The sequence below is a fragment of the Monodon monoceros genome, unplaced genomic scaffold, assembly GCF_005190385.1.
Source record: "Monodon monoceros isolate NGI ecotype Baffin Bay Population unplaced genomic scaffold, NGI_Narwhal_1 Super_Scaffold_7, whole genome shotgun sequence".
NCBI classification, from domain to species: Eukaryota; Metazoa; Chordata; class Mammalia; order Artiodactyla; family Monodontidae; genus Monodon; species Monodon monoceros.
Genome location: NW_021703784.1, coordinates 55,661,293 through 55,687,071, shown reverse-complemented (window position 1 = coordinate 55,687,071; position 25,779 = coordinate 55,661,293). Strand labels below are relative to the sequence as shown.

Sequence of the window (25,779 nt, the reverse complement as noted above, 5' to 3'; positions counted from 1 at the left end):
TCTTTAATCTTCTTGGCTTTGGAGGAGGGTAAAACCACTAAGGTATTATCTGTATTTTAAGATGCTTCCCATACTTAACAACTAAAACCTGAACACTTCTTTCTGGAAAATTTCCCTCTCCTGTTGCTTGATTGTGAAGTTGGTCACAAGTGGAGTTGTTGACGTGAATTCTTTGGAGAAAAAGACGAAGGAAAACAATGATGGGGAGGGTTTGTGAGCTAGAATGAAAGATACACTATCTCAGAAAACAAACATCTCTCACAAGTCACTGGAATCTGATTCACCATAGAAATTTCCCATGTTCTTCTAACTCTGTTCCTTGTGTATATGCTTTCTGTGTTTTTTCTTATTAAAGGGGAAGTTATGAGAGGTTGGAGGGTAGAGGTCATTCTGATGGGAGGTCATTCTGATGGGTAATCCAAGAAATGTAATGCCCTAAGAAGGGGGCTCTCAGCCCTTTTTTTATCGAGTGGGAAAGATACTTTGGGAACATGTTCGTGATCCGTTGATTGTATCTGCTGAAAGAAGTCATCTGGGCCTGTTGGGTTAATGTCAGATCTGGGGATTATGTATCTAGCCCCTGGCCCCTTTCATGTAATTGCCTCTTTTTAGAAGGCTTCTTGGCTGAAGCTTCCCAGGAAAACCTTTTTTAAGTGGCTTCATTTATTTTTTAAAATTTAATCTTTAAATTTTTGCCTGGAGGAAGCATTGGTGATGAATGCTTTCTGTGTTTTTTGTTCATTTTCTCTTAAAGAAAAATGCCCTTAAGAGATTAAAGCTGCTTAATTAATTGCTATGATATTACAAACAGACAAACTAAGATGGAAAGCTGCCATTGTGCTTGACTGGTGAAGCTGATGACCGAAGGCTGTGCCGTTTGTCCTTTTTGTTCCATTTGACAGATATTTCCTGAGCTTCGAACTTGTGCCAACCCTGTGCAAAGTCATGGATATAAAGATGGAAAGGACAGTCTTGTTCTTGATGAGCTCAGTGTCTACTGGAATGTATTTGAATGCATGTGTGGCTGGAGAGCTCGTTAATGGTTTCACGAAAGACCATAGTGATGATCTTGGATGGCCCGTTCAAGGTACTGTCCAGCACCCTTGAACATTTTACATACCCCCATCAGTATTTGTGAATTTGATTGCAATACTGCTCTCCATTTCTTAAGTAATTTTACCAGTGGAGAATGATTTTTCTCCTCCGGTGATTATAGGACAATAGCATCTCTTTAGGAGCTGCTTTTAGCATAAAGCCCCAAGAAATGAGGAAGGTTGTGGATCACTGACATGATCAGAGGAGGCTCACTCTCAACTTAGTAACCTACTAACCTCTTCCCCAACCAGACCTCTCACCAGAGCTGGCAGCAACTTGGGATTCCTTTCCTTTTTCCTGCGTGGCTTTCCATTGAGATGGAAGGCGAGCAGGTGAGGAAGGGAAGAAAAATGAAGGCTGGATCATAATTATAAAATGTTATGTAGCTGGAATGGGCATGGAAATTATCCAAGTCAAACTATACCCCCTGATGCCCTTCTTCTTTTTTTTAAGAAATGAGGAACTTGAGGTTCAGTGCCCTGTGTCGTATTTGTACTGTAGTTGTCTAGGGTCTGAATGAATAGTCCTCTAAGTTACACACACACAATCTGCTAATGAGGGGGACACCCGAATGATTGTTATAAGTTTTTTCTTCCTGCTTTTTTCAGTTAGAATTAAAATGTACCCAGATCCCCTGAATACACACCCAGGCAGGGAAAACCCCCACAGTGAGAGTAATGTGAATGTGAAATCTTGGGAAGTGATACATTTTGATTGGAATAGCTGTCATTTTAACTACCAAGGATTAGAACCCAACCAACCCTTCACTTTTCTTTGAAAATCAAGAACTCCTTAGGGACTTAGTTTTTCTCAGCCAGCCTTTTCCTTATCAACCCAGATTGGTCTTCTGACTTGGCTTTTAGAAGTGAGTATAGCTGTTTATAAATTCTTGTGACTCAATGAGAAAGCAGGTCTTTTTTTTTTTTTTTTTGGGGGGGGGGGGGGGGGATTCTAGGAAAAGAGGATGCTGAATAGACTTTGCTCTAAAGATGATCCAGAAATGCATCTTTACACATTCTCCACAGTGAATATATACAGAAGTCACCAGTTTAGAAATTGGTTAAATTGGATGAAGGAAAAGTGCCAAGACTGAATGTGCACATTGTTCTATGTATTATCAGTATTTTTTTTTCCTAAGAAAAATATTTACACATTTTGCTTTGTGAGAAAATGCTTCCTTAATGCCTTGTCTCAGCAATTGTGGGAGGCAACCTCAAACTGGGGGCAGGCTCCCTTTCTACCTTTTCTGGTGTCTTAAGTCAAGAACTAGTTGGACAAAGCCAGGGTAAGGCCAGGCTTGTTCTTCTTCCTTTCCTCTCATTTAATAAGGGGTAGAAACAGGGAATGTACTCCTCAAAGATCAAGCCATGAGAGCTCAGGAGCAGCTTTGGGGCCCGGCTCCAGACGGCGGCAGCAGATTCTCCCTTGTTGGCCCTGCCCCCTCTCCAAGCTGTGCCAACAGTAGGAGCAGGGCTTTCCCTCAGTGGGTTCAACCCTTAACCTCCAGCAGAATCTTCAAGTCCTAATGAGAATGGGTAACTATGTAAAGGAAAATGATTATCTTAAATGCCAACTAATGGATTTTTTTGTCTGTGTGTGACTGATGTACTATTTTTTTTTTTTTTTTTTTCTGATGTACTATTTACTCTTAGTTCTTCGTATAAACAGCTGTCCTTAGGGCCTTATCCTCTCCAACCTAGAAATAGAAAATGGTTTGGATTTTGGTTTCATTCAACCTGCTGTCTGCATTAGATTGCAGAAGGGGCCCAGACCCTTGGCACTGCCATTGCTGGCTGCCTCCTCTCCAGCTCATCACAAGGAGCTTTTTGACAAAGACAGAGGACTCAGAACAGGCGTGCCCTGTCAGGGATGCTTCTGCTAAGGGATCAAATGGGATGATGTGTTGTTTAAACAATACCAAAGTGCATTCTTCAGTGCAGGCTTGCCAGGTTGAGGAGAGGCCCAAGTTGAGAATACAGTAAAGCAAACTTACGAATGTTCTGTTTCTAGTCAGTCTTATCTCTGGAGAGCAATCTCAGGCAAATCTGAGCTGAGCTTAGACTGTGTGTGTTTGAGTTTGGGGCTATCTTTGCTCTGGGAGATGCCCTGTGTTGGAATGTCTTGCTTCGGCATTCAGAATGATAGGAGAACCAGTTTATTCAGATGGTATCCCATGTGGAATAACAGAGAAAGTTAAGAGCGTCTGGCCTAGATAGGTGTATCCTCTTCAGGATAGTCTCGTATCGGTAAAGGGCCAGCCTGGCTGGGCAGAGAGCGCAGATGTACTCTGGGCTCAAAAGCAGAGTTAGGACTGCTGAGGGACTTAGGTAGAGGCTTAGTCCAGTGGCTAGAGCCATCCAGTAGTTTTCCCAACAAAGGAAGCACGGCCTTTGTAGGGAATGAGCACCCTGTCACTAGATGTGCAAGCAGGAGCTGAATGATCTGTTGGGGAGATTGCAAGAGGCTTCCTACCTAGAGGCTGGGATAGGATGTTCCCAGGAGCCTTTCGGGCCTGAGAGCTTATGGTTTGATAGTGTTTCTGGCTGAAGGGAGCATTGCAAATCTCCCAAACTTGAACCTAGCAAGGTTTACAGTGTGAATGTTGGGGTGGATTCTCCTTCCTAACATTAGCGGAAGGATGATTTTGGGCCTAGAAGATCCAACATGGTAAGTCAGCAACGTGCCCCAGCACATGTGTGCCGCTGAGGGTAGCACTGTGTTTATTACCTGAATCTGCCCAGGTGCCTGTGTGAATGAGTGAGACGTAACTGACTTTGTAACTTGATATGTGTATGGGACTGTATGTGATCGTGTATGTGACCGTCTGAACTTGAATATGTGTGTCTGGTATGACCACAGCTTGGTGTAAATATGTAACTGGCCACATGTATGTGACTGTGGTTGGTTGAGTGTGATAATATGCGAACACTTGTGTCCTAATAGTCTCGCACTTGAAATACAGCAGATACTGCACCACAGACCTGTGGCTACAAGACTGTATTTCTATAATCGTCTTAATTGCACCTTAGGTTGTGGGAGTTGGTGCCTTGCTGTGGGTCCTTAATCCTTATGCCACTGCTTCCTGGACCCTGGGAACTGCAGGCCTTCTCCCCAGGCAGGCACCTCCAGGAAAGCAGTCTTCGGAGGAATCATTGCCCAGGTGACTAGGTCACACCCAGCACCCACACCCAAATGCACATCTCTGCAATTCAGCCCCAGTGGCCTTCTCCTGACCCTCCTCTATAGTAGGTGCTGACAACTATGCATTCATAAGAATGGGGCAACCCCATAGGCTGCTTTGGCCAGAACTAGCTTACTTAACCTGAGTCCCCGTTGACCTTGCACAGTCCCAGGGTCTGTTTTAGAGCCACATCCCACTGTATTTGCATATGGGACTTCAGCCTATGTCCTGGATTAGAAAACCTTGGGAAACTCCATGTAAGCCCTCCCCTCAACTTGTCCCAACTTTGTGGTCATGGCCATCTAAGAAGGAAATTCCCAATTCTCTCTCTCTTCCCTCTCCCCACATTTGCCCTGACAGTGGAAAAAGCTGCCCAACAGAGAAAGCCTAGAGGCTTTTGGGGGCCTAGAGGCCTGAGTTTTGTTACCCGCCCTGCTCCCAGCGTGCACACACACACACACACTCACTCACTAGTGGCTGTGGGCAAGTTAGTTAACTTCTCTGAGCTTTGGATTCTGTGCTGTTTCTCTGTTTCATCGACCCTGTTTTCTGTCCTAGTGCTTATCCCAGCTCTGTGGGATAACACAGTGTTATCACTCTGTGTGACTCAGGCAGGTTTCCCACAGGACTCTTCCCCAGTGCGACAACCCGGCCTAGGCTCCAAAAAGGCATGAGGCCTACCTTGCTCTATGCACCCACTCTTTATTGCTGTTGGGCCAGGTGCCGGTTCCTGCCCGGCCCAGGGCGGGGAGGTCCTGACGAGCTCCCCACTCACAGCGGCCGGCGAGTGAGGCTGAGCAGAGCTCGGAGGCCCGCACCCATCCCAAGGAGCAGTCAAGGGCACGGAGCCCTTGCGGAGGGTGTGGGGCGCAGGTGGGGCGGTGCACATGGCCCTGTGCGCAGCCCTAGCCTTTCGAGTCACTGGCCGTGGGCTCCTGGCAGAACTGATCCATGAACTTGAGGAAGTGGCCGAACTTCTTAGGCTGGCCCTCGCTCAATGCCGGGCGGACCTGGGGTGGTGCCGTGGCCCCGAACACCGACCGCAATGAGCAGCGCACCAGCCGCCGGTACCGCGCACGAAACTCCTCCAGCAGCCTTTTGGCCTCCAGGTACTGCTTCTGGTTCACCAGCCGCTGCTCTGTCCGCTGGCACAGGACAGCTCCTGCAGGGAGAAAAGCCGGAGGGGCACCAAGGTCACCCTGGGTCCCACCTAGCCCAGAGCAGCGGGGACTGGGTCCCGAGCCCCTCAGAAAGTGGGAGGGGGTGGGAAGAGGATGTTAAGGGCCTGAAAATGGTCTCTCCAGTTTGGGCACTAGAAAGCCAGAGGTATCCCCTTCTGATTCTGTCTCAAGCCGTTGGTAACATGCTGTGTGACTTTAGGCAACTCTCTGCCTCACTCAGGCCTCAGTTTCTCCATCTGCACACAGGAAGGTCTGGGGCAGATGCTCTCTAAGGGCCCTTCCTGCTCCAACACAAGCCCTTTGCCTATACCAGCAGGTGAGTAAACTTCTAGATCTTGGATCCTGGCAGCTGAGGACTGGGGGTCAGAGCCGTACCTAGTGGTGCCTCAGTAATGTTCCGGGGGTCCCGCATGCGAATGAGGATGTCATCCAGCAGCTCGGCTCGAGTCTTCCGGGGGGTTGGAATAGGGATCCTCTGGGTCTGACGGGAGGTAAGAGAGCACAGTGTTGTCCCAGTCTTCTACTCAGACTTTCATGGTCTCACCTCCTCATACAGTCACAATGACAGGCAGGGGAGAACTTGGGGGCACTAGGGAAAAGCATGGCTCTTTGAAGGTCCCAAGGTGACAGCCACCTCTGTACTTGTGGGGTCCTGAGGGGCAGTTCACATACACAGTGTGGTGGAAGTTTACCCGTTTCTCCTTGGGAACATAGTGTTTCTGAAGAGTGTCCAGCCTGGGCTTGCAGGAGCGGTACACAAGCGGATGTTTCAGCATGTGCTGCAAGGCCTGTGCATTCTTCTGGATTCCTAGGGCAAAAAGACAAGGTCAAGGTCCATCCCCCTCCTCCTGGATGCCTCCCCCAATTTCTTCATTCCCCATTTCATAGCATCCCTGGGTAAAAAGATGAGGGGCTCCAAGAAGAAAACACTGTTCCCATATCCTGCCCTGATCTGTTGTGGTGCCAGAAGTTCCATCATTTGTTCAGTGAATACTTGTTTCCTATGTGCACAGATCCTGATGGAAAAATAGCATAGGAGTGGTGAAAGGGAGTGACGCCAAGTAACCCATTAACCTCAGGGGGTTACACTGCAGAGAATGACACCCAACAGAGCACAGCTGAGCACCACTGCAGATTCTGTTAATACAGCAGAGTCTGAAAGGGGCCAGAGGAGGCACTGCCTCCCTTGTCTCAAACCACACAGGGAGGATTTTGGATGTTCGCTTTGGAGATTAACTGGGCTGGGGAGGACCTTGGGAATCTGACCAGTCTGAGTGTTTGTTCGTCACACCCCCTTCCTGGAGAGACTTTTCCAACCAAAGCAGTTGGGTCCAGACTGGCTGGAATCTCTGAACAGCTGTGGTTCCCCAAAAGCCAATGAAGGTCCAGGCCAGGTGTCCTGACAAGTAGGGCTCCAAACCAGAACACCCTCAGGGGCCCTTTGACAGACATTCAGACAGAAGATGACACCCTGGCCCGGAAAAGAGGCTTGGCACCCACTTTGGCTTTGCCCTGGCTTGCTCTGGGCCATGGAAAGAGCCCCTTGCCCGGAGCCATTCTCCTCACGTACCTTTCGGCTCAGTGAAGGCTGGATCAGGCTTGGTTGTCAGCAGCTCCTCAGAGCCATGGTACTTTCTGGGGAAGGAGGCAGATGGGAGCTTCTTCTGAGTCCTCTTCACCTCTCTGGGTGCTATGGGTGGTGGTCTTTGGTCTTTCTCCTTTATCTCTGTATCATCCCTCTGGAAGATGGAGGAAGACAGCCCACTGACCTGTGCCCCAGAAGAAAAAGAAAATGCATTCCCTTAACACTTCTGAGCTCTGTGTGGGTCCCCATGCTGGGTCCTGTTATGGGCAAGAACCCAGACTGGGGTGAGAGGAAGCAGACATGAAAACAGAAATTACCATACATTGTGATAAATGCTGTCACAGGAGAGAGCACAAGGGTTCAGGGTGATCCCACAGGAAGACCTAACCAGCCTGGGGGGCCAGGAAGCTCACTGGAGGGTTGTTGCCTTAGCCTGAGCGAAGTCTGGAAGAACCAAGGAAAGCCATCCCCAGGTAGGCGGCAAGCGATGAGAAAGGAGGACTGTGGCAGGCAGGGAAGAGCATGGGCAAAGATGCAAAGTTAAGACACAGCAAAGTGCATTTGCGGGGAGTAAAATATTGGTGTGGTTGGAGGGTACCATAAAGAGATAGGCAGCTGGAGCAATAAGCAGGGCCCAGCTCAGTAAGGGCCTTTAAATGCCAAGCTGAGGGTGTTTGTTTTTGTTTGTATTTTCTTTATCCTCACTGTAATGGCAAGCCATGGAAGAGTTTTAAAAGGGGTGAGTGAACATTGTCTGAATTCACTTTTTTAGCCTTACTGTGATGGTTATGAAACCAGTAGGAATGTTGCTATACCCTTAGTTAAAACTTATGGCTGACTAAAGAAGAAATAGAAAATCTGGGTAGACCTATAACAAGAGATCGAATTAGTAATTTAAAAACTTCCCACAAAGAAAAGCCAAGGATCAGATGGCTTCAGTAGTGAATTCTACCAAACATTTAAAGAATTAACACCAACCCTTCATAAACTCTTCCAAAAAAAAAAACTAGAGGAAGAGGGAACACTCATTCTCTGAAGTCAGTATTACCCTGAAACCCAAACTAGGGAAAGACATCACAAGAAAGGAAAACTACAGACCAATATCCCTATGAATATAAACACAAATACCAACCAAATACTAGCAAACTGAACCGGCAACATATAAAAAGGATTATATGCTATGTCAAAGTGGGATTTATCCCAGGTATGCAGGGTTGATTTAACATCTGGAAATCAATTAGTGTAATATATCAATAGGTAAAGGACAAAAACCACATGTTCCCAACAGACACAGAAAAAGCACTTGGCAAAATCTAACACCCCTTCATGACAAAATATTCAACAAACTAGGAATAGAAAGAAATTTCCTTGACCTGATAAAGGGCATTTATGAAAAACCCACAGTTAATCATAATTAATGATGAAAGACTGAACGTTTGTGTGCTAAGATCAGGAGGAAAAAGACAACATTGTATTGGAGGTTATAGCCTGGGCAATTGGGGGATTGTTTTTTCAGTCATGGTGACTCATAATTGACTGTATTGCTTAGGCCGCTAGGAAGCTCGAACTGCATTTTGGCAATAGACCTCTATTATGAGAGTGGCAGTGCACGATGTGCACATTTGAGTGACAGAATTGGCCTTGCACTTATTTCCTTTCCTGTGCATCTTCCTTTTATCCAACTATCTCAATTATTTTTAAATACTTGTTTGTTTATACTCTGTTTTGTTCCAAGAAGGTTCTGATTTAGTTCATAAAGATACTTTTATATTGTACGAATTTGTATGTCACTATAAGTCATGTGTGGAACAAGTAAGAGATGAATAGAGAGATAATTTATGGGTGGATGTACATCTTGGAAAGATCTGGCAGATTGGAGGGGCAAGACTGGAGGCAGGAAGATGGGAGGATAATAATGTTACAATAATAAAGTTCAAGGGGGCCCTACCAACTCCTCCAGCCTAAACTTCCCTTTTCCTACATGTCACCTTTCTACTGTATTTACACTGAATCATTCATCGTTCTGTATGTACCATTTTAATTTCCTTCCTCTGTACCCTGCTTCATGCTGCTCACTCTGCCTACAATGTCCTTGCTGCCCAGCTCTTCACCTTGTTAACTCCTACTCAGCCTGCAAAGCTCAGCTCATTTGAACTGCTTTTAGGAAGCCCTCCTGGTCTAGGACAAAGGTATCCCTCCTTCCTCTAGGCTCCCAGCCCCTGAGTTTTCCTCAGTCTCAGCACTGACTGCATGCATGGTTGCTGTCCATCTCCCCTATTAGACTGAGGACACCCTGAGGGCAGGACCCATGTCTCATTCATCTGTGCTCCCAGGATTCAGATGCAGCATCAGAAGTGAGGTGACCTTATGCAGATAGGAAGAGGCAGCAGCAAACCCTTCCAAGAAACTGGTCTGACCAACACCCCAGCCAAATCCCAGATGTTGTCTGTGCCACAGGACCATGACTTGTCCCCATGGCTGTCCCTACCAGTAGCCTTGGATCAGTGGAACTCCCAGAAGGGGTTTGCAGGCTCTGCCAAGGGTGCTTTCTGGTTTCCAGAACTGCCTTGTGCTTAGTTCCAGCTGCCTACAGTAGTCCAGCCGTCTAAGGGTTGGACAGGAACACATGGGAGCTGGGAACAAGTGGGCAGGGGCAGGTGGGTCCAGGTACCTGGGTCAAGAAGATGGACTCTGTGCTCTTGGTGTCCTCATCTGACGGGTGGTCTGGGCTGAGGCGGCCAGCAGTGTTGCTCCGGCGGGATGTGTCCTCACTATGCACAGTGGAGTCAGAGCAGATGGGAGGCAGTGGCACGAAGGCCCGGTGGGAGAGGGGAAGGCCCTCCGGGCCCTCGATGGGCATCTCTCGCTCCACAGAAATGGTCTTGGTGGTGGGCAGCTCTTTAGTCAACTCTGCCTCTGCTTCCAGCATCTCCTTTGAGGAAGACTTGATTGTGGTCATGGGTGGGTGACGGAGAATCAGAGGCTGCTTTGGCACCTTTGGGACTTGGGTTTTCACCTGTCGTGGAAGAAGGGCTGAATTGGTTTGCTTCCTAATCAGAATCTCTCCTCCTGGATATCACCAGCCTAAGGCTAACTGGTATAGTGGTCAAAGCACTGGGTGAGGTCTCACAGGGGGAGGGAGGGGGCAAAATCACACTTATTGGGCATCTACAATGTACCCCGTACATGACACGTAGTTTTATTTACACCTCAAACTACCCAGTGAATAAGTGTCCTCATTTTATAAATAAGGAAACTGGGGCTCAGAGAGGTAAAATGACTTGTCCAAGGTCACAGAGTTGTTCAGTGGCAGAGGCTCCAGGCCTCATTCTAGATGCTTGACCATATCACTCTGGCCTACAGCAGCCTCATTCCTCTGATCAAGGTGTCCCACAGTGCCCTTGACTCCCCTCGGGGACTCCTAGGAGGGCCTGGGGGAGGTGGGCCCACGTTCTCCGGAAAGCAGCAGCACCAGGCCCCTTTCAGGGTGCTAGTCCCTGCACCTTATATAAAGACCCCTATATAAGGCAAATCTCAGGGTTTAGACCCAAGGCAATAACTTCTTTCCCACTGAACTGCTCAGCTTCCTTAGTTAGCAAAAGCCTGTCATCCTTCCCCCTCCTCCTCTGCCTCATCTGCCAGGAGACAGCCATGGGCCCAGTTTCCCTCATCTGGGCCTAGTTCTGCTTCCTCTCCCTAGTTATACGGTGAATTGTTTTTATTCTTTGTCAAAGGTATTTGGTCCACTTATATCTATCTGTACTTTGACAGGCCATGCAGTGCAGTGGAAAGATCTCAAGCGCAGTCTATCATTTGAGCTTACAAAATGGGAGAATAGTCCCTGCCTGCCTATCTTGCAGAGTTCTCCCAAATGAGATGGTGCGCACAAATGTACCTAACAAACTAGGGAGTGTGACGGATGACTTTTATATAATAGGATTTATAGGATTTACAAAATAGGATTTTATAAAATAGGATTCTTTTTAAGAAAATATTTCCTTTTTGAAATATGTAAAATCTCAGTGTTTAGACTTGAAGCCTGAGGGACCCAGAGTCTTTTTCAGAACTCATGCCTCAGTGTCCAAAACACCAAGTGCCGTCATTGCCGGCTGGTGGAGAAGAGGCCACATTTATTCCTCCCTCTCACAGGTCTGTGCTGGAGGAGTGCTGGGGATGCTCTTTCTCTATCCCACCACCACTTTCCTGAGGGAAGACTGGATAATCTGATTGGTCAGAGGTTGAGAGTCATTGGACCCTGTGTCCCAGATGGGCTGGACTGCTGAGCATCAAGGGCAGGCCATTTTACCTTCCATTTGTGTTCGCACACATAGAGGCCTCAAACAGTTTTTTGGTTACACGTTGGGTGGGTCTCCATTTTCCCCGTCTTGTCCATGCCTAGTATGAGGGAGGGCCAGCAACCTTGGTCTATGTAACTGAGTGAGTAAAAGGCTGTACATCCAGCCCATCTCTGGGAGCACACAGGGAACATGTAGGCATCTCCAACCTGCCTGCAGGCCACACAACACTCTCCAGTCTAGCCTGCATTGGAGGTTAGATGGTGTTTGCCTAGATTCACAAAGCATTGATGTGCTTCTCATTTGGCCACTGATACTTGGTGTTTATCCTCTACTAGTTGGAACTGTAACGGTGCCCCTGGACCCCAACACTACCTTTTAACAAATAAGTTATTTCACCTCTCTGAGCCTGTTTCCTTGTCCATGGTGAGGGTTACAGGGTAGCACGTGTGCAAGTTCTCAGCATGGGTGTTCTGTACGTGGGAGACAGGATTACATAGTTAGCATCCGGCTCACTGACTGTGCCCTTTCCCAGCTGGCTGATGGGAAGGGAAGTAGCAGGATCCTTAGAGGAGGCAACAGACAAGGGGAAAGATGATGGAAACCCTCTGAATTTCTATTTCTGGTTTTACATGCTGCTCTGGTCCTCTGAGGGCTCAAGACAAGAGCTTGGCTGTACAGAAGCAGACTGGGGTTGGGGGGGGGGGCGTTGGGCAGGGAATAACTAATTTACTTTCGGGACCAGCAATGCCAAGTCCAGCTTTTGGCTATAGGAAGACTAAAGTTCAGGAGGGAGCAGCATTTCACAGAAATTTCTGAAATCCTTCGGATGAAAGAGGGATTTGACTTACTTTACGGCATCCCAGAAGGCCAATCTAAGACCACTAGCTGGGGGAGGTACTGAGGGAGCAGACTGCTCTCAACGGTAGGAAACGCTTCCTAAGATTCAGGCAGGAGATGTGTATTCTAGCCCTGGTGCAGCCATTCACGATTACCACAGGTGACTATAACCTGCATTCGTAGGGGTTTGGGGAGTTTATAAAGTGTTTTTATATCTGTTGCTTCATCCAGTCCTCTCAGCAGCTCTGAGAGGTTTTAGAGTTGAGAAGCTGAAGCTCAGAGAGTGGAAATCTTGCCCAAGTTCAGGCAGCTAGAAAAATGATGGAGCCAGACTCACACCCAGGTCTTCTGACTGATTTCTCTCCACTTCTCCACAGTGTCTTCTCTGGACCTCAGTTTCTCTGTAAAATTAGGGGGTCAGACTCAATGCCCTCCCAGGCTCCTCCCTACTCTGACTTTTGGGTCTCTGACTGGCTGTCTTGTCTCTCCTGGGTATATCTGTATGTAAGAGAGCGAGGGAAGGAGAAGACAAAACTGCAGCTACAAACCTAATGGAGGGATCCCAGATATTGTGGGAGGGAGCAGCTCTGCTGCCAGGTTGGTCTGCAGGCATTAAAATAGGCTCCACTCCCCCTGGGCTTGGGGGGTCCCGCCTTTGAAGGCTTACCTTCCGAGAGTCCTTCCGAGGCATCAGAATGTGACGCTTAGCCTTTACCATCTTCCTTCGAATTAAGTGGATTCCCAGCTGCTCCTGGAGGAAGCTTTTTAGCAGTGGAGGGACCCCTGGAGCCATGGTGGGAAAATAAGATTACTATTAGCTAACATTTTACTGGGGGCTTCTGTGTGCCAGGCACTGTTCATGTACATGTATAAACTTACTTAATTCTCGCACGAGCTCTAGGAGGTAGGTACCTATATTATGCCCATTTGACAGGTGAGGAAACTGAGGCACAGAGAGGTTAAGGAATTTGTCCAAGGCAATGAAGACAGTGTAGAGTAGAGATTAGAATACCCTAGTGTCACTCCAGGGCCCAGGATTCTAAAATGCCTCCAGCTGCTGCATCTTGGACAGTGGGTTCCAGTACTGACAGAGCATCTACTGCATTCAGCATGCTCTGGGTGGGGAGGGCTCAGCAGTTTGGCCTCCCACTCCTCCCTAACTGAGAAGTGGGGAGTGAGGTCACAACAGACCTGTTCCACAAAGCAAAGTGTCATTATAGAGCCCATGCAGGATCTAGATAATTCTGTACTCCATTCCCAGTGCTGCCTCTTTGTTGCTGTGTGACCTTGGGTAGATTGTGACCCTCTCTGATCCTCAGTTTCATCTACTGTGCATGGGGACAAAAATGTCCACTTCACAGGTTTGCTGTCAGGATGAGTTAGTGCAGAGCATGTGCTCAGAGGTCTCTGTTGTTTTCTACAGCCCCCAATGCACTATGAACCTTGTCCACCCACGACGCAGAGCAGAGCAGGGCTCAGCCCTGAGGTAGGGATGAGGAGGCCCACATTGCTTCTTGGAGACTGGGTTCAGGGGGCAGGTTTGTGGGTACCATACCTCGTGTATGGGCCACCAGAGGGTTGTTATGAAAGATGAGCTCGCAGAGAGATGGGAAGAGAGCTACCGGCAGAATGGCATCTTCCTTTGCAATCTGTAAGGAATGCGGGAGAGCATCAGATCGACACCACCCTCACCTCTGCCCAAGTGCTTCAAGGCCCCACAATGCAGGGCTGCATGCTTGCTAGGTCTGGGGTGAGGGTGGGGCTGGAGGAGTTAGGCTGCTAGGGACAGGACTTACTGCTGGGCAGTGTCTTATCCTGCACTTTCACCTGTTCACACTCAGAATACCTTTGCCCCGCCTGTTCAAAACTCCACCATCTGTTTCACATTTGAAAGGTAAGAATTTTTTTCCCTTCTCCACACTGGATAGGTAGCTTATACCAAATATTAAGGATGCTGGTGACAAAATAATAAGAACAAATACATTTAGCACTTGTCTCCCAAGGAGGCTGGAAATTTGGCAAGGTGTGGACTTTGACTTCAGGATACGTTTGTCTGACACTTCACCTTCCTCAGTGCAACCTCTACACACCCGGTCAGTCTGTCAACAGCACTGATAGTCTCTTTCACTAAAGCCTGTTCTGGGGAGGGATAGGGGACAGGAGGTCAGGGGGACACACGCATCTAAGGGATAAGCAGAGCCAGTGGGGTAAGGGAGACCTCGTGGCTGTCTGGGGCCCCGACACCACACTACCCCTATGAGGCCAGCCTCTGAAGGGCAAGAAAAATACACAATCCTTGTTGAGAAGAGTGGCTGGAACATCTGGGGACAACCTTGGGCAGGGTGTCTATTAGCAATGAAATAGTATCAGAGGGGCCAGGAGCTGGGCAGTGGCCTTTGGGATGCCTAGACACACTGAAAGGTATTGAGTCAGATTTGTGACCCACAGATAGCACTAAGGGCTGGGAGTGGGATGGTATTTCAATCTGACTTCCTCTGGAGCCACACTGGGTAGCAGTAGGTGCTCACGGGGCAATTACCTATTCATTTTCTTTCATTTTGGTTCCTTCAGTCAACAAATATTTACTGAATGACTACATGTACCAAGCACTGGGTTGGGACTGAGCAAAAGAGATACAATTCTTATCCCCGAGGAACAGTACCTAGTGGGAAACAAGCACAGAGGAAACAGTAACACGAAGGAACATGAATTTACAACAGTGATTACTGCCACAAAAGAGAGGTGCATGAAGGACTAGGGTGATTTGACCTAGTCACAGAGGTAAGAGAAGGCGTCCCTGAGATCTGAAGGACGGGCAGGAGGTAATCAGTGAATGCAGCGGGGGACATAGTATGTGTCAAAGAAATCTCTGGGTTAACTGAAGCCATTCCCTCTACTTTCTGGGCACACAGCTAGACTGTTTCTTCCTGCCTCCTAGGCAGCTAGATGTGGGCATATAACAGTTCTAGCCAATGCACCTGGGGGGAAGTGATAAATGCCGTTTCCAGGTACAGCCCATTCAAAACCTCCTGTAGGATCCTCTACATCTCTCACCACCCTCCCCTCACTCAATCATCTATCCACCAGTTGCAGAGGATCCAATAAAGTACTCTTAAGGTCCCGTGGGATGACAGAGCCATAGCCAGAAGGGACCTGGCTCTCTGAAGGATCATGTGGAAGGCCACCTACCAACCAGGAATATCCACAATAGATTTTGTAAAAGCAAGAAATAAACTTTTGTGTTCAGTCATCGACATTTTTAAGTTTGTCGCAGCAGCTAGTGTTAAACTTACTCTAATGCAGAGAGGAAATGTTCCATACACAGAGAAGAATGTGTGAAAGGTCTCACAGCAAAGAGGAGGAATGCCTGTTGGAAGGATTTAAAGAAGGCTAGTGTGACTAAAAGCAGAGGGAAAGGGTGGCTGGTGCAGAATGAGGCTGGGGATGCAAGTATGGGCCAGACCAAAGATTAAACCCATGAGGTGAAGTTTTAGAAATACGAGGACCTAGGCTAGTGCTTCAGGAGGGGGATCCAGATGGTAGAGTAAGAGGATGTGGAGCTCAGCTGACCCCACAAACACATCAAAACCACATCTACATGCAGAACAGTTCTCATGGAAAACTAACTGGAAACTGGCAGAACTACTCCTAAACCACCAAGGCTGCAAGAAAGATTCCCACGTAATCAGGTAGGACAGAAGGAAAGCACGTGGTCAGGACCTGTGCCCCGGGGAGGGGACTAAGAGGAAAAGGGAGATCGCATGGGTGGGGAGTGAGCGGGTTGAGCCACAGACAGGGTGTCCCCGGAGGGGACGAGGGGTCCTGCAGGGAGGAGAAGTGCCGGGACAGATAGAAAGGCTGAAGAAGCCTAGACTCCACTTGGGAGGAGCACACAGGTGCAGGCTCACCCCCAGACAGGGTGGAGAGAGGTTTGCCTAGCAGCTGCCACCGCACCGCACCCCCCAATGCGAGCCGAGAGAACCCCCCCGGTGCCGCTCTTCCATGTCACAGCCTGGCACGGGACCTAGGGCAGTCAGGTCTTGGGAAAAGACTCCATCTAGGGATGCAGAGGTGGCTCGGGGGCCTGGGGTGTGGTCTAGGTGGGCGGTGGCAGCCACTGTCGCACTTACTCAAATAGCACTACAGAAGCAGCCCAACTTCCGACAGCTGCGCAGAGCTTCAATTCCTGAACCAAAATACCGTGATCCCCAGTCCCAGCCTAGGGAAGGCTCCAGCCCTGCCCACTCTATGCCACAACCTTGCACTGGATCTGGGCCAACCATAACGGGGAAAAGATGTGACCTTGGGCTGCAGCTGAGTGGAGCTGCAGACGCCTACACAGGAGGAGCACCGGACCTCTATAAGGACACAAGCCCCGTGTACTTCAGCACTCCCCTCCTTCAGGGCAAGGCCCCAGTGTGGGGAGAAGGGAAACACACACTTAAAGGGAAAGGAGCCAGCTCAAGCTGGACCCTCAGGGCTTCTGCTCCAGCAACTAGGCAGCAGGCCCCACCTCCGACAGAGTGACGTGGCCACTGAGCAGAGAGGAAGTCCTGCCTCACACTCTGCTGGAGGCTCTAGCTAATCCAGCACCAGCCACACCCTCATCTTAGTGGCCAGCACACCCTGAGGAAAGACGTGGCTGCCATCCACATCAGATCCAGCCATCACCCCAAAGACACTGGGTACACCCAGTCTACATATGGATGCTCCCACATAAAGACATCCATTCAAGACCAGGGATTGGCCAAGATGGTAGAGTAGAAAGACCCTAAGCTCACCCCCTCTCACAGGCACACCAAAATCACAACTATTTACGGAACAGCCATTGATGAAAAGGACCAGAAGCTAACAGAAATGGTCTTCTATGCCTAAGGATATAAAGAAGGAACCACAATGAGATGGGTAGGAGGGGTGGAGTTGCAACACAGTCAAGTCCCATACCCTTGGGTGGGCAACCCACAAACAGGAGAAAAATGACAATTGCAGAGGTTCTCCCAAAGAAGTGAGAGGTCCAAGCCCTACACTGAGCTCCCCAGACCAGGGCTTCTGCACTGGGAAGATGAGCCTTCAGAGCATCTGGCTTTGAGGGCCAGCAGGGCTTACTTTAGAGAGTCCCAGAGGGCTGGGGGAGATAGAGACCCCACTCGTAAAACACACGAATATCTCACACTCCGGGACCCAGGGCAGATGCAGTAATTTGGTATGAGCCTGGATTAGACCCATCTGCTGATCTTGAAGTCTCCTGGAGAAGCAGGATGCAACTGGAGCTCACCCTGGGGACACAGTGGTGGCAGCCATCTGGGGAGCTCATTCTGCCATGTGGACACTGGTGCTGGCAAGCGCCATTTTAGAATCCTTCCTCTAGCTTATTAGTCCCAGGATGCAGTGATGCCCTGGTTCAACAGACTGTAGACATCAGTACTGGGAGGCCTCAGGCCAGGCAACTAACTGGGAAAGGACACAGCCCTACCCACGAGCAGACAGGCTGCCTTAAGAACCCCTGAGCCCACAGCCACACCTGGACATGGCCCTGCCCACCAGAGGGCCCAGGACCTGGCCCCATACACCAGGGTGCAGGCACTAGACCTGAGGCCCCAGGAACCAGCTCCACCTACCAGTGGACATGCCCCAGCCCCATAATCCCTTGTACCCAGCCCCACCCTCCAAGGATCCTGCTCTAGCCTCAGCCCATTTTTACCCACCAGTGGGCAGAGAGCAGCCATAAGAAAACTGCAGCCCCCCAGTCTGCAGACATGGCCTGCCCAATAGCAAGTCAGACCCTGCCCTGGGACCTGCTGGACCGTGGCCCTGCCCACCAGAGAACCTGGTCTAGCGTCAGACCCAGCTTTGCCCACCAGCAGGCAGACACCAGCCACAAGAAAACCACAGCCTTGCAGCCTGCAGAACCAGCCCACCCACTAGGAGGCCATATCCTGCCCTGGGAATGGCTGGGCCCTGGCCTGCTCAGTAGCAGGCCGACATGCACTTCAGGATACCCCAGACCCCACAACCAACTGTGTTAGGAATCGGCCCACCCACCAGCAATCTGACACCACCTCTAGGACCTCTGCACCCTGCAACCAGACCCTAGGAAACATCTCTGCCCACCAGTAGTCCAGGACTAGCCCCAGAACCTTCCTTCACCCACCAGTGGACACACAATAGACTGAGGTCTCCTGGACCCTGATTCTGCCCACCAGTAAGCTGAACCCAGGGCACCCCAAGGTTCTGCAGTCAGCCACCTCATGACTGGGTCCTATGAACCAGCGACAGGCAGCCTCCACACAAGGCAGGGTCTGGCAACCAACAGGACCGGGGACCAATCAAGTCTAGCAGACCACCCACGTGCTCACACACAGCCTGCCACAAAAGATCCACACAGCATACACAGCTCTGGTGATGAGAGGGTAGTGTACTGCTGGGACACACAGGACATCTCCTACAAAAGGACACTTCTCCAAAGTCGGGAAACAGAACCAACCTGCCAAATCCATAAAAATAAAAACAGCAACAGGCAAAATGAGGTGAAATAGGAACATGTTCCAGATGAAGGAACAAGCTAAAACCTCAGAAGAAAAGCTAAGTGGAGATAGGCAATCTACCTGAGAAAGAGTTCAGGGTAATGATTATAAGGATGATAAAAGAACTTGGACAAAGAATGGATGCACAGAGAGAGAAGTTAGAAGTTTTTAAACAAAGAATTAGAAAATATAAAGAATAAACAAAGATGAAGAATGCAATAACTGAAATGAAAACACTATGAGGAACCAATAGTAGACTATATAACACAGAGGAAGAGATCAGTGAGCTGGAAGACAGAGTAGTGGAAATCACTGCCACTGAACAGAAAAAAAGACAAAGAAATGAAAAGAAATGAGGACAGTTAGAGACCTCTGGGACCACATCAAATGCACAAATATTTGCACTATAGGGGTCTCAGAAAGAAAAGAAAGAGGCTGAGAACAACTGAAGACATAATAGCTGAAAACTTGCCTCACTGGGAAAGGAAACAGACATCCAAGTTCAGGAAGCACAGAGCCCCATACAGGATTAACTCAAAAGAGGAATACATCAAGACACATTGTAACTAAAATGACAACAATTAAAGAGAATACAAGAAGCAGCAAGGAAACTCCTATAAAGCTATCAGCTGATTTTTCATCAGAAAATCTGCAGGCCAGAGTTCAGAGTAAAGATTGTAAACGTGATCAAAGAACTTGGGAGGACAATGGATGCACAGAGGGAGAAGTTAGAAGTTTTTTTAAAAAAGAGAAAATATAAAGAACAATCGAACAGGTGAAGAATACAATAACTGAAATGAAAAATACACTAGAAGGAATCAATAGTGGTATGGAAGAACAGATCACTAAAATTTGAAATTGAGATCAGCAACTTAATACAATCACACACACACATATATATATATATACATCTACATATATAGAGAGAGAGAGGGAGAGGGAGAGGGAGAGAGACTGCTATACAAAAACTTCATGGTAACCACAAACCAAAACCTGTAATAGATATACACACAAAAAAGAAAAAGGAATTCAAACATAAAACTAAAGATGGTCATCAAATCACAAGAGAGCAAAAGAAGAAAGGGAAAAAAAGACCTATGGAAACAAAAACAAAACAATTAACAGAATGGCAGTAAGAACATACGTATCAATAATTACCTTAAATGTAAATGGGCTAAATGCTCCAACCAAAAGACAACGAGTGGCTAAATGGTTAAAAAAACAAGACCTGTATATATGCTGCCTATAAGAGACTTATATTAGATCTAGAGACACATGCAAACTGAAAGTGAGGGGATGGAAAAAGGTATTCCATGCACATGGAAATCAAAAGAAAGCTGGAGTAGCAATGTTCATATAGACAAAATAAGACTTTAAAATAAAGACTGTTACAAGAGACAAAGAAGGACACTACATAATGATCGAGGGATCAATCCAAGAATATATAACAATTGTAAATATATATGCATGCAACATAGCAGCACACCAATGTATAAGGTAAATGCTAATAGCCATAAAAGGAGAAATCGATAGTAACACAATAATAGTGGGGGACTTTAACACCCCACGTACATCAATGGACAGATCATCCAGATAGAAAATCAATAAGGAAACACAGGCCTTAAATAACACATTAGATCACATTGACTTAATTGGTATTTATGGAACATTCCATCTGAAAGCAGCAGAATACACGTTCTTCTCAAGTGCACATGGAACATTCTCCAAGACAGATCACATGCTGGGCCACAAAGCAAGCCATGGTAAATTTAAGAAAACTGAAATCTTATCAAGCATCTTTTCTGACCACAACGCTGAGATTAGAAATCAACTACAAGAAAAATAAACTGTAAAAAACACAAACACTTGGAGGATAAATAGTATGCTACTAAACAACCAATGGATCACTGAAGAAATCAAAGGTGAAATTAAAAACATACCTAGAGACAAATGAAAATGAAAACACGACAATCCAAAACATATGGGACTCAGCAAAAGCAGTTATAAAAGGAAAGTTTATGGCAATACAGTGTTACCTCAGGAAATAAGAAAAAATCTCACAAACAACCCAAACTTACACCTAAAACAACTAGAGAAAGAAGAACGAACAAAACCCAAAGTTAGTAGAAGGAAAGAAATCATAAAGATCAGAGCAGAAATAAATGAAACAGAAATGAAGAAAACAACAGAAAAGATCAATGAAACTAAAAGTTGGTTCTTTGAAAAGAAAAACAAAATTAATAAAACTTTAGCCATACTCATCAAAGAAGGAAGGGAAAGGACTCAAATCAATAAAATCAGAAATGAAAAAGAAGTTACAACTGACACCACGGAAATACAAAGGATCATAAGAGACGACTACAATAAACTACGTGACAATAAAATGGACAACCTAGAAGAAATGGACAAATTCCTAGAAAGGTACAATCTTCCAAGAGTGAACCAGTAAGAAATACAAAATAATTACCAGTACTGAAATTAAAACTGTGATTTTAAAAAGTCCAACAAACAAAAGTCCAGGACCAGATGGCTTCACAGGCAAATTCTATCAAACATTTAGAGAAGAGTTAACACCAATCCTATGAAACTATTCCAAAAAATTGCAGAGGAAGGAACACTCCCAAACTCACTCTGTGAGTCCACCATCACCCTGATACCAAAACCACACAAAGATATGACAAAAAAAGAAAATTACAGGCCAATACCACTGATGAACAGAGATGAAAAAATCCTTGACAAAATACTAGCAATCCAAATCCAACAATACATTAAAAGGATCATACACCATGATCAAGTGGGATTTATCCCAGGGATGCAAGGATTCTTCAATATACACAAATCAATCAGTGTGATACACCACATCAACAGATTGAAGAATAAAAACCATACGACCATCTCAACAGATGCAGAAAAAGCTTTTGACAAAATTCAACACCCATTTATGATAAAAACTCTCCAGAAAGTGGGCATAGTGGGACTGTACCTCAACATAATAAAGGCCATATATGACAAACCCACAGCTAACATCATACTCGAAGGTGAAAAGCTCAAAGCATTTCTTCTAAGATCAGGAACAAGACAAGGATGTCCACTCTAGCCACTTCTATTCAACATAGTTTTGGAAGTCCTAGTTACGACAGTCAGAGATGAAAAAGAAATAAATGGAATCCAGATTGGAAAGGAAGAAGTAAAACTGTCACCATTTGCAGCTGATGCAATAGTACATACAGAAAATCCTAAAGACACCACCAGAAAACTACTAGCGCTCATCACTGAATTCAGTAAAGTTGCAGGATATAAAATCAACATACAGAAATCTGTTCCATTCCTACACATTAACAATGAACTATCATAAAGAGAAATTAAGGAAACAATCCCATTTACCATCACATCAAAAAGAATAAAATATCTAGGAATAAACCTACCTAAGGAGGCAAAAGAACTGTATTCGGAAAAGTATAAGACACTGATGAAAGAAAAAGAAGACGACAAACAGATGGAAAGATATACCGTGTTCTTGGATTGGAAGAATCAATATTGTTAAAATGACCATACTACCAAAGGCAATCTACAGATTCAATGCAATCCCTATCAAGCTATCAATGGACACGAGGGGGAAGGGGAAGCTGGGACAAAGTGAGAGAGTAGCATTGACATATATACACTACCAATTGTAAAGTGGATGGCTAGTGGGAAGCTGCTGCATAGCCCAGGGAGATCAGCTTGATGCCTTCTGATGACCTAGAGGGGTGGGATAGGGAGGGTGGGAGGGAGACTCAAGAGGGAGGGGATATAGGGATATATGTATACATATAGCTGATTCACTGTGTTGTACAGCAGAAACTAACACAACATTGTAAAGCAATTAAACTCCAATAAGGATATTAAAATTCAAAAAAATATGAACGGCATTTTTCAAAGAACCAGAACAAACCATATTAAAATTTGTATTGAAACACAAAAGAACCCAAATAGTCAAAACAATCTTGATAAAGAATAACAGATCTGGACGAATCATGCTCCCTGACTTCAGACTATATTACAAAGCTACAATGTAATCAAAACATTATGGTACTGGCATAAAAAGAGACATCAATGCAACAGTAGAGAGAGCCCAGAAAAAAACCATGCACTTATGATCAATTAATCTATGACAAAGGAGGCAAGAATATACAATGGAGAAACGATAATCTCTTCAAATAAGAGGTACTGGGAAAACTGGACAGCTAACTTAAAAGAATGAAGTTAAAACGTTCTCGAACACCATATACAAAAATAAAGTCAAAATGGATTAAAGACCTAAGTGTAAGACTGGATACTGTAATACTTTTAGAGGAAAACAAAGGCAGAACAGTCTTTGACATAAATCATAGCAATATTTTTTTGGATCTGTTTCCTAAACCAAAGGAAATAAATGCAAAAATAAACAAATGGAACCTAATTAAACCTAAAAGTTTTTGCACAGCAATAGAAGCCATTGAAAAAAGGAAAAGACAACCTCCTGAGTAGGAGAAAATGATATGACCAATAAGGGATTAATATCCAATATATATATAAATAGCTCATACAACTCAACATCAAAAAAACCAAACAGCCTGATTAAAAAATGGGCAGAAGAACTGAAGACATTTTTCTAAAGAGCAAATGCAGATGGCCAACAGGCCCATGAAAAGATGTTGAACACTGCTAATCATTAGGGAAATGCAAATCAAAACCACAATGAGATATCACCTCAAACCTCTCAGAATGGCTATCATCAAAAAGAGGATGTGGAGAAAAGACAACCCTCATGCACTGTTGGTGGGAATGTAAACTGTACAGCCACTGTGGAAAACAGTATGGAGGTTTCTCAAGAAACTTAAAATAAAACTACCATTGACCAAGCAATTCTACTCCTGGGTAAATATCTGAAAAAAACAAAAGCACTAATTTGAAAAGGTACATGCATCCCAGTGTTCATAGCAGCATTGTTTACAACTGGCAAGATATGGAAGCAACCTAAGTGACCATCAACAGATGAATGGATAAAGAAGACGTGGTATACACACACACACACACACACACACACACACAATGGACTAATACTCAGCCATAAAAAAGAATGAAATCTTGCCATTTGCAGCAACATGGATGGACTTGGAGGGTATTATTTTAAGTGAAGTAAGTCAGAGAAAGAAATGCTGTATGATATCACTTAGTTGTGGAATCTAAAAAATACAGGAAACTAGTGAATATAATAAGAAAGAAGCAGACTTACAGATATAGAAAACAAACTAGTGGTGACCAATGGGGAAGGGGAAGGGGGAAGGGGCAATATAGGTGTAGAGAAGAAAGATGTACAAACTATTAGGTATAAAACAAGTTCCAAGGATATATTGTACAACACGGGGAATATAGACATTACTTTATAGTAATTATAAATGGAGTACAACCTTTAAAAACTATGAATCACTGTATTGTACACCTCTAACATATAATATTGTACAGCAACTATATTTCAATTAAAAAAATTTTTTAATCACATCCAAAAATACCTAGGAATAAACTTATCCAAGGAAGTGAAAGCCTGTATTTGGAAAACTGTAAAACATGGATGAAGGAAATTAAAGATGATTCAATGAAATGGAAAGATATCCCATGCTGGAGGATAGGAAGATTTTAGCATTGTTAAAATGGCCATACTACCCAAAGCAATCTACAGATTTAATGCAATCCCTATCAAAATACCCATTACTTTTTCCAGAGAACTAGAAGAAATAATACTAAAATACACAAAAGACCCAGAATTGCCAAAGCAGTCCCGAGGAAAAGAACAAAGCTGGAGGTATAACCCTCCCAGACTTCAGACTATACTATAAAGCTATAGTAATCAAAAACAGCATGGTGTTGACACAAAAACAGACACATACATCAATGGAACAGAATAAAAAGCTGAGAAATAAAGCCACACACCTACGGTCAATTAATCTACGACAAAGGAGGCAAGAATATAAATGGAAAAAAGACAGTCTCCTCAGTAAGTGGTGCTGGGAAAACTGGACAGCTACATGTAAATATATATATATATTAGAACATTCTCTTGGGAACTCCCTGGCAGTCCAGTGTTTAGGACTCCATGCTTTCACTGCCAAGAGCCCAGGTTCAATCCCTGGTCAGGGAACTAAGATCCTGCAAGCTGCACAGCACAGCCAAGAAAAGAACATTCTCTTACACCATATACAAAAATAAACTCAAAATGGTTTAATCACCTAAATGTAAGACCTGAAATCATAAAAGTCCTAGAAGAGAACATAGACCGAACACTCTTTGACATAAATTATAGCAATATTTTTTTGCATCACTTTCCTAAGGCAAAAGAAATAAGAGCAGAAATAAACAGATGGGACCTAATAAAACTTAAAAGCTTCTGCACAGCAAAGGAAACCACTGACAAAACAAAAAGGCAATCTGTGGAACGGGGGAAAATATTTGCAAATGATTCAACTAACAAGGGGTTAATACCTAAAACATACAAACAGCTCATACAACTCATTATCAAAAAACCCCAAATAATCCAATTGAAAACTGGGCAGAAGATCTGAATAGACATTTTTTCAAAGACATACAGATGGCCAACAGTCACATGAAATATGCTCAACATCGCTAATAGAGTAATGCAAATCAAAACCACAATGAGATATCACCTTACATCTGTCAGAATGGCTATCATCAAAAAGTCTACCATGGGACTTCACTGGTGGCTCAGTGGTTAAGAATCTGCCTGCCAATGCAGGGGACATAGGTTCGAGCCTGGTCTGGGAAGACCCCACATGCTGCAGAGCAACTAAGCCCGTGCACCACAACTACTAAGCCTGCGCTCTAGAGCCAGTGAGCCACAACTACTGAAGCCCGCATGCCTAGAACCCATGCTCTGCAACAAGAGAAGCCACCACTATGAGAAGCCCATGCACCACAACGAACAGTAGCCCCTGCTCGCTGCAACTACAGAAAGCCTGCGTGCAGCAACGAAGACCCAACACAGCCATAAATAAATAAATAAATAAATAAAAATTTACAAATATTTTTTTAAAAAGTCTAC

General features: G+C 45.6%; 1 protein-coding gene across 9 annotated transcripts in view; it reads right to left on the bottom strand.

Annotated features, from left to right (window-relative positions):
* Window positions 1–25,779, bottom strand: part of XRRA1 (X-ray radiation resistance associated 1) — a 106,991-nt gene that overhangs the window by 2,014 nt on the left and 79,198 nt on the right. For 8 of the 9 annotated variants that reach the window (XM_029209475.1, XM_029209476.1, XM_029209473.1 and 5 more), the window contains 7 exons: window positions 13,733–13,826; window positions 12,845–12,960; window positions 9,714–10,058; window positions 7,028–7,226; window positions 6,150–6,265; window positions 5,833–5,938; window positions 2,707–5,438 (listed from right to left, as the gene is read on the bottom strand). In XM_029209475.1, coding sequence (XP_029065308.1) covers window positions 5,182–5,438; window positions 5,833–5,938; window positions 6,150–6,265; window positions 7,028–7,226; window positions 9,714–10,058; window positions 12,845–12,960; window positions 13,733–13,826 — 1,233 coding nt within the window. In that variant the 3' untranslated portion in view covers window positions 2,707–5,181. Of the gene's footprint in view, window positions 1–2,706; window positions 5,439–5,832; window positions 5,939–6,149; window positions 6,266–7,027; window positions 7,227–9,713; window positions 10,059–12,844; window positions 12,961–13,732; window positions 13,827–25,779 lie in introns of those variants that run through there. The other variant, XR_003791561.1, reaches the window with a different exon arrangement.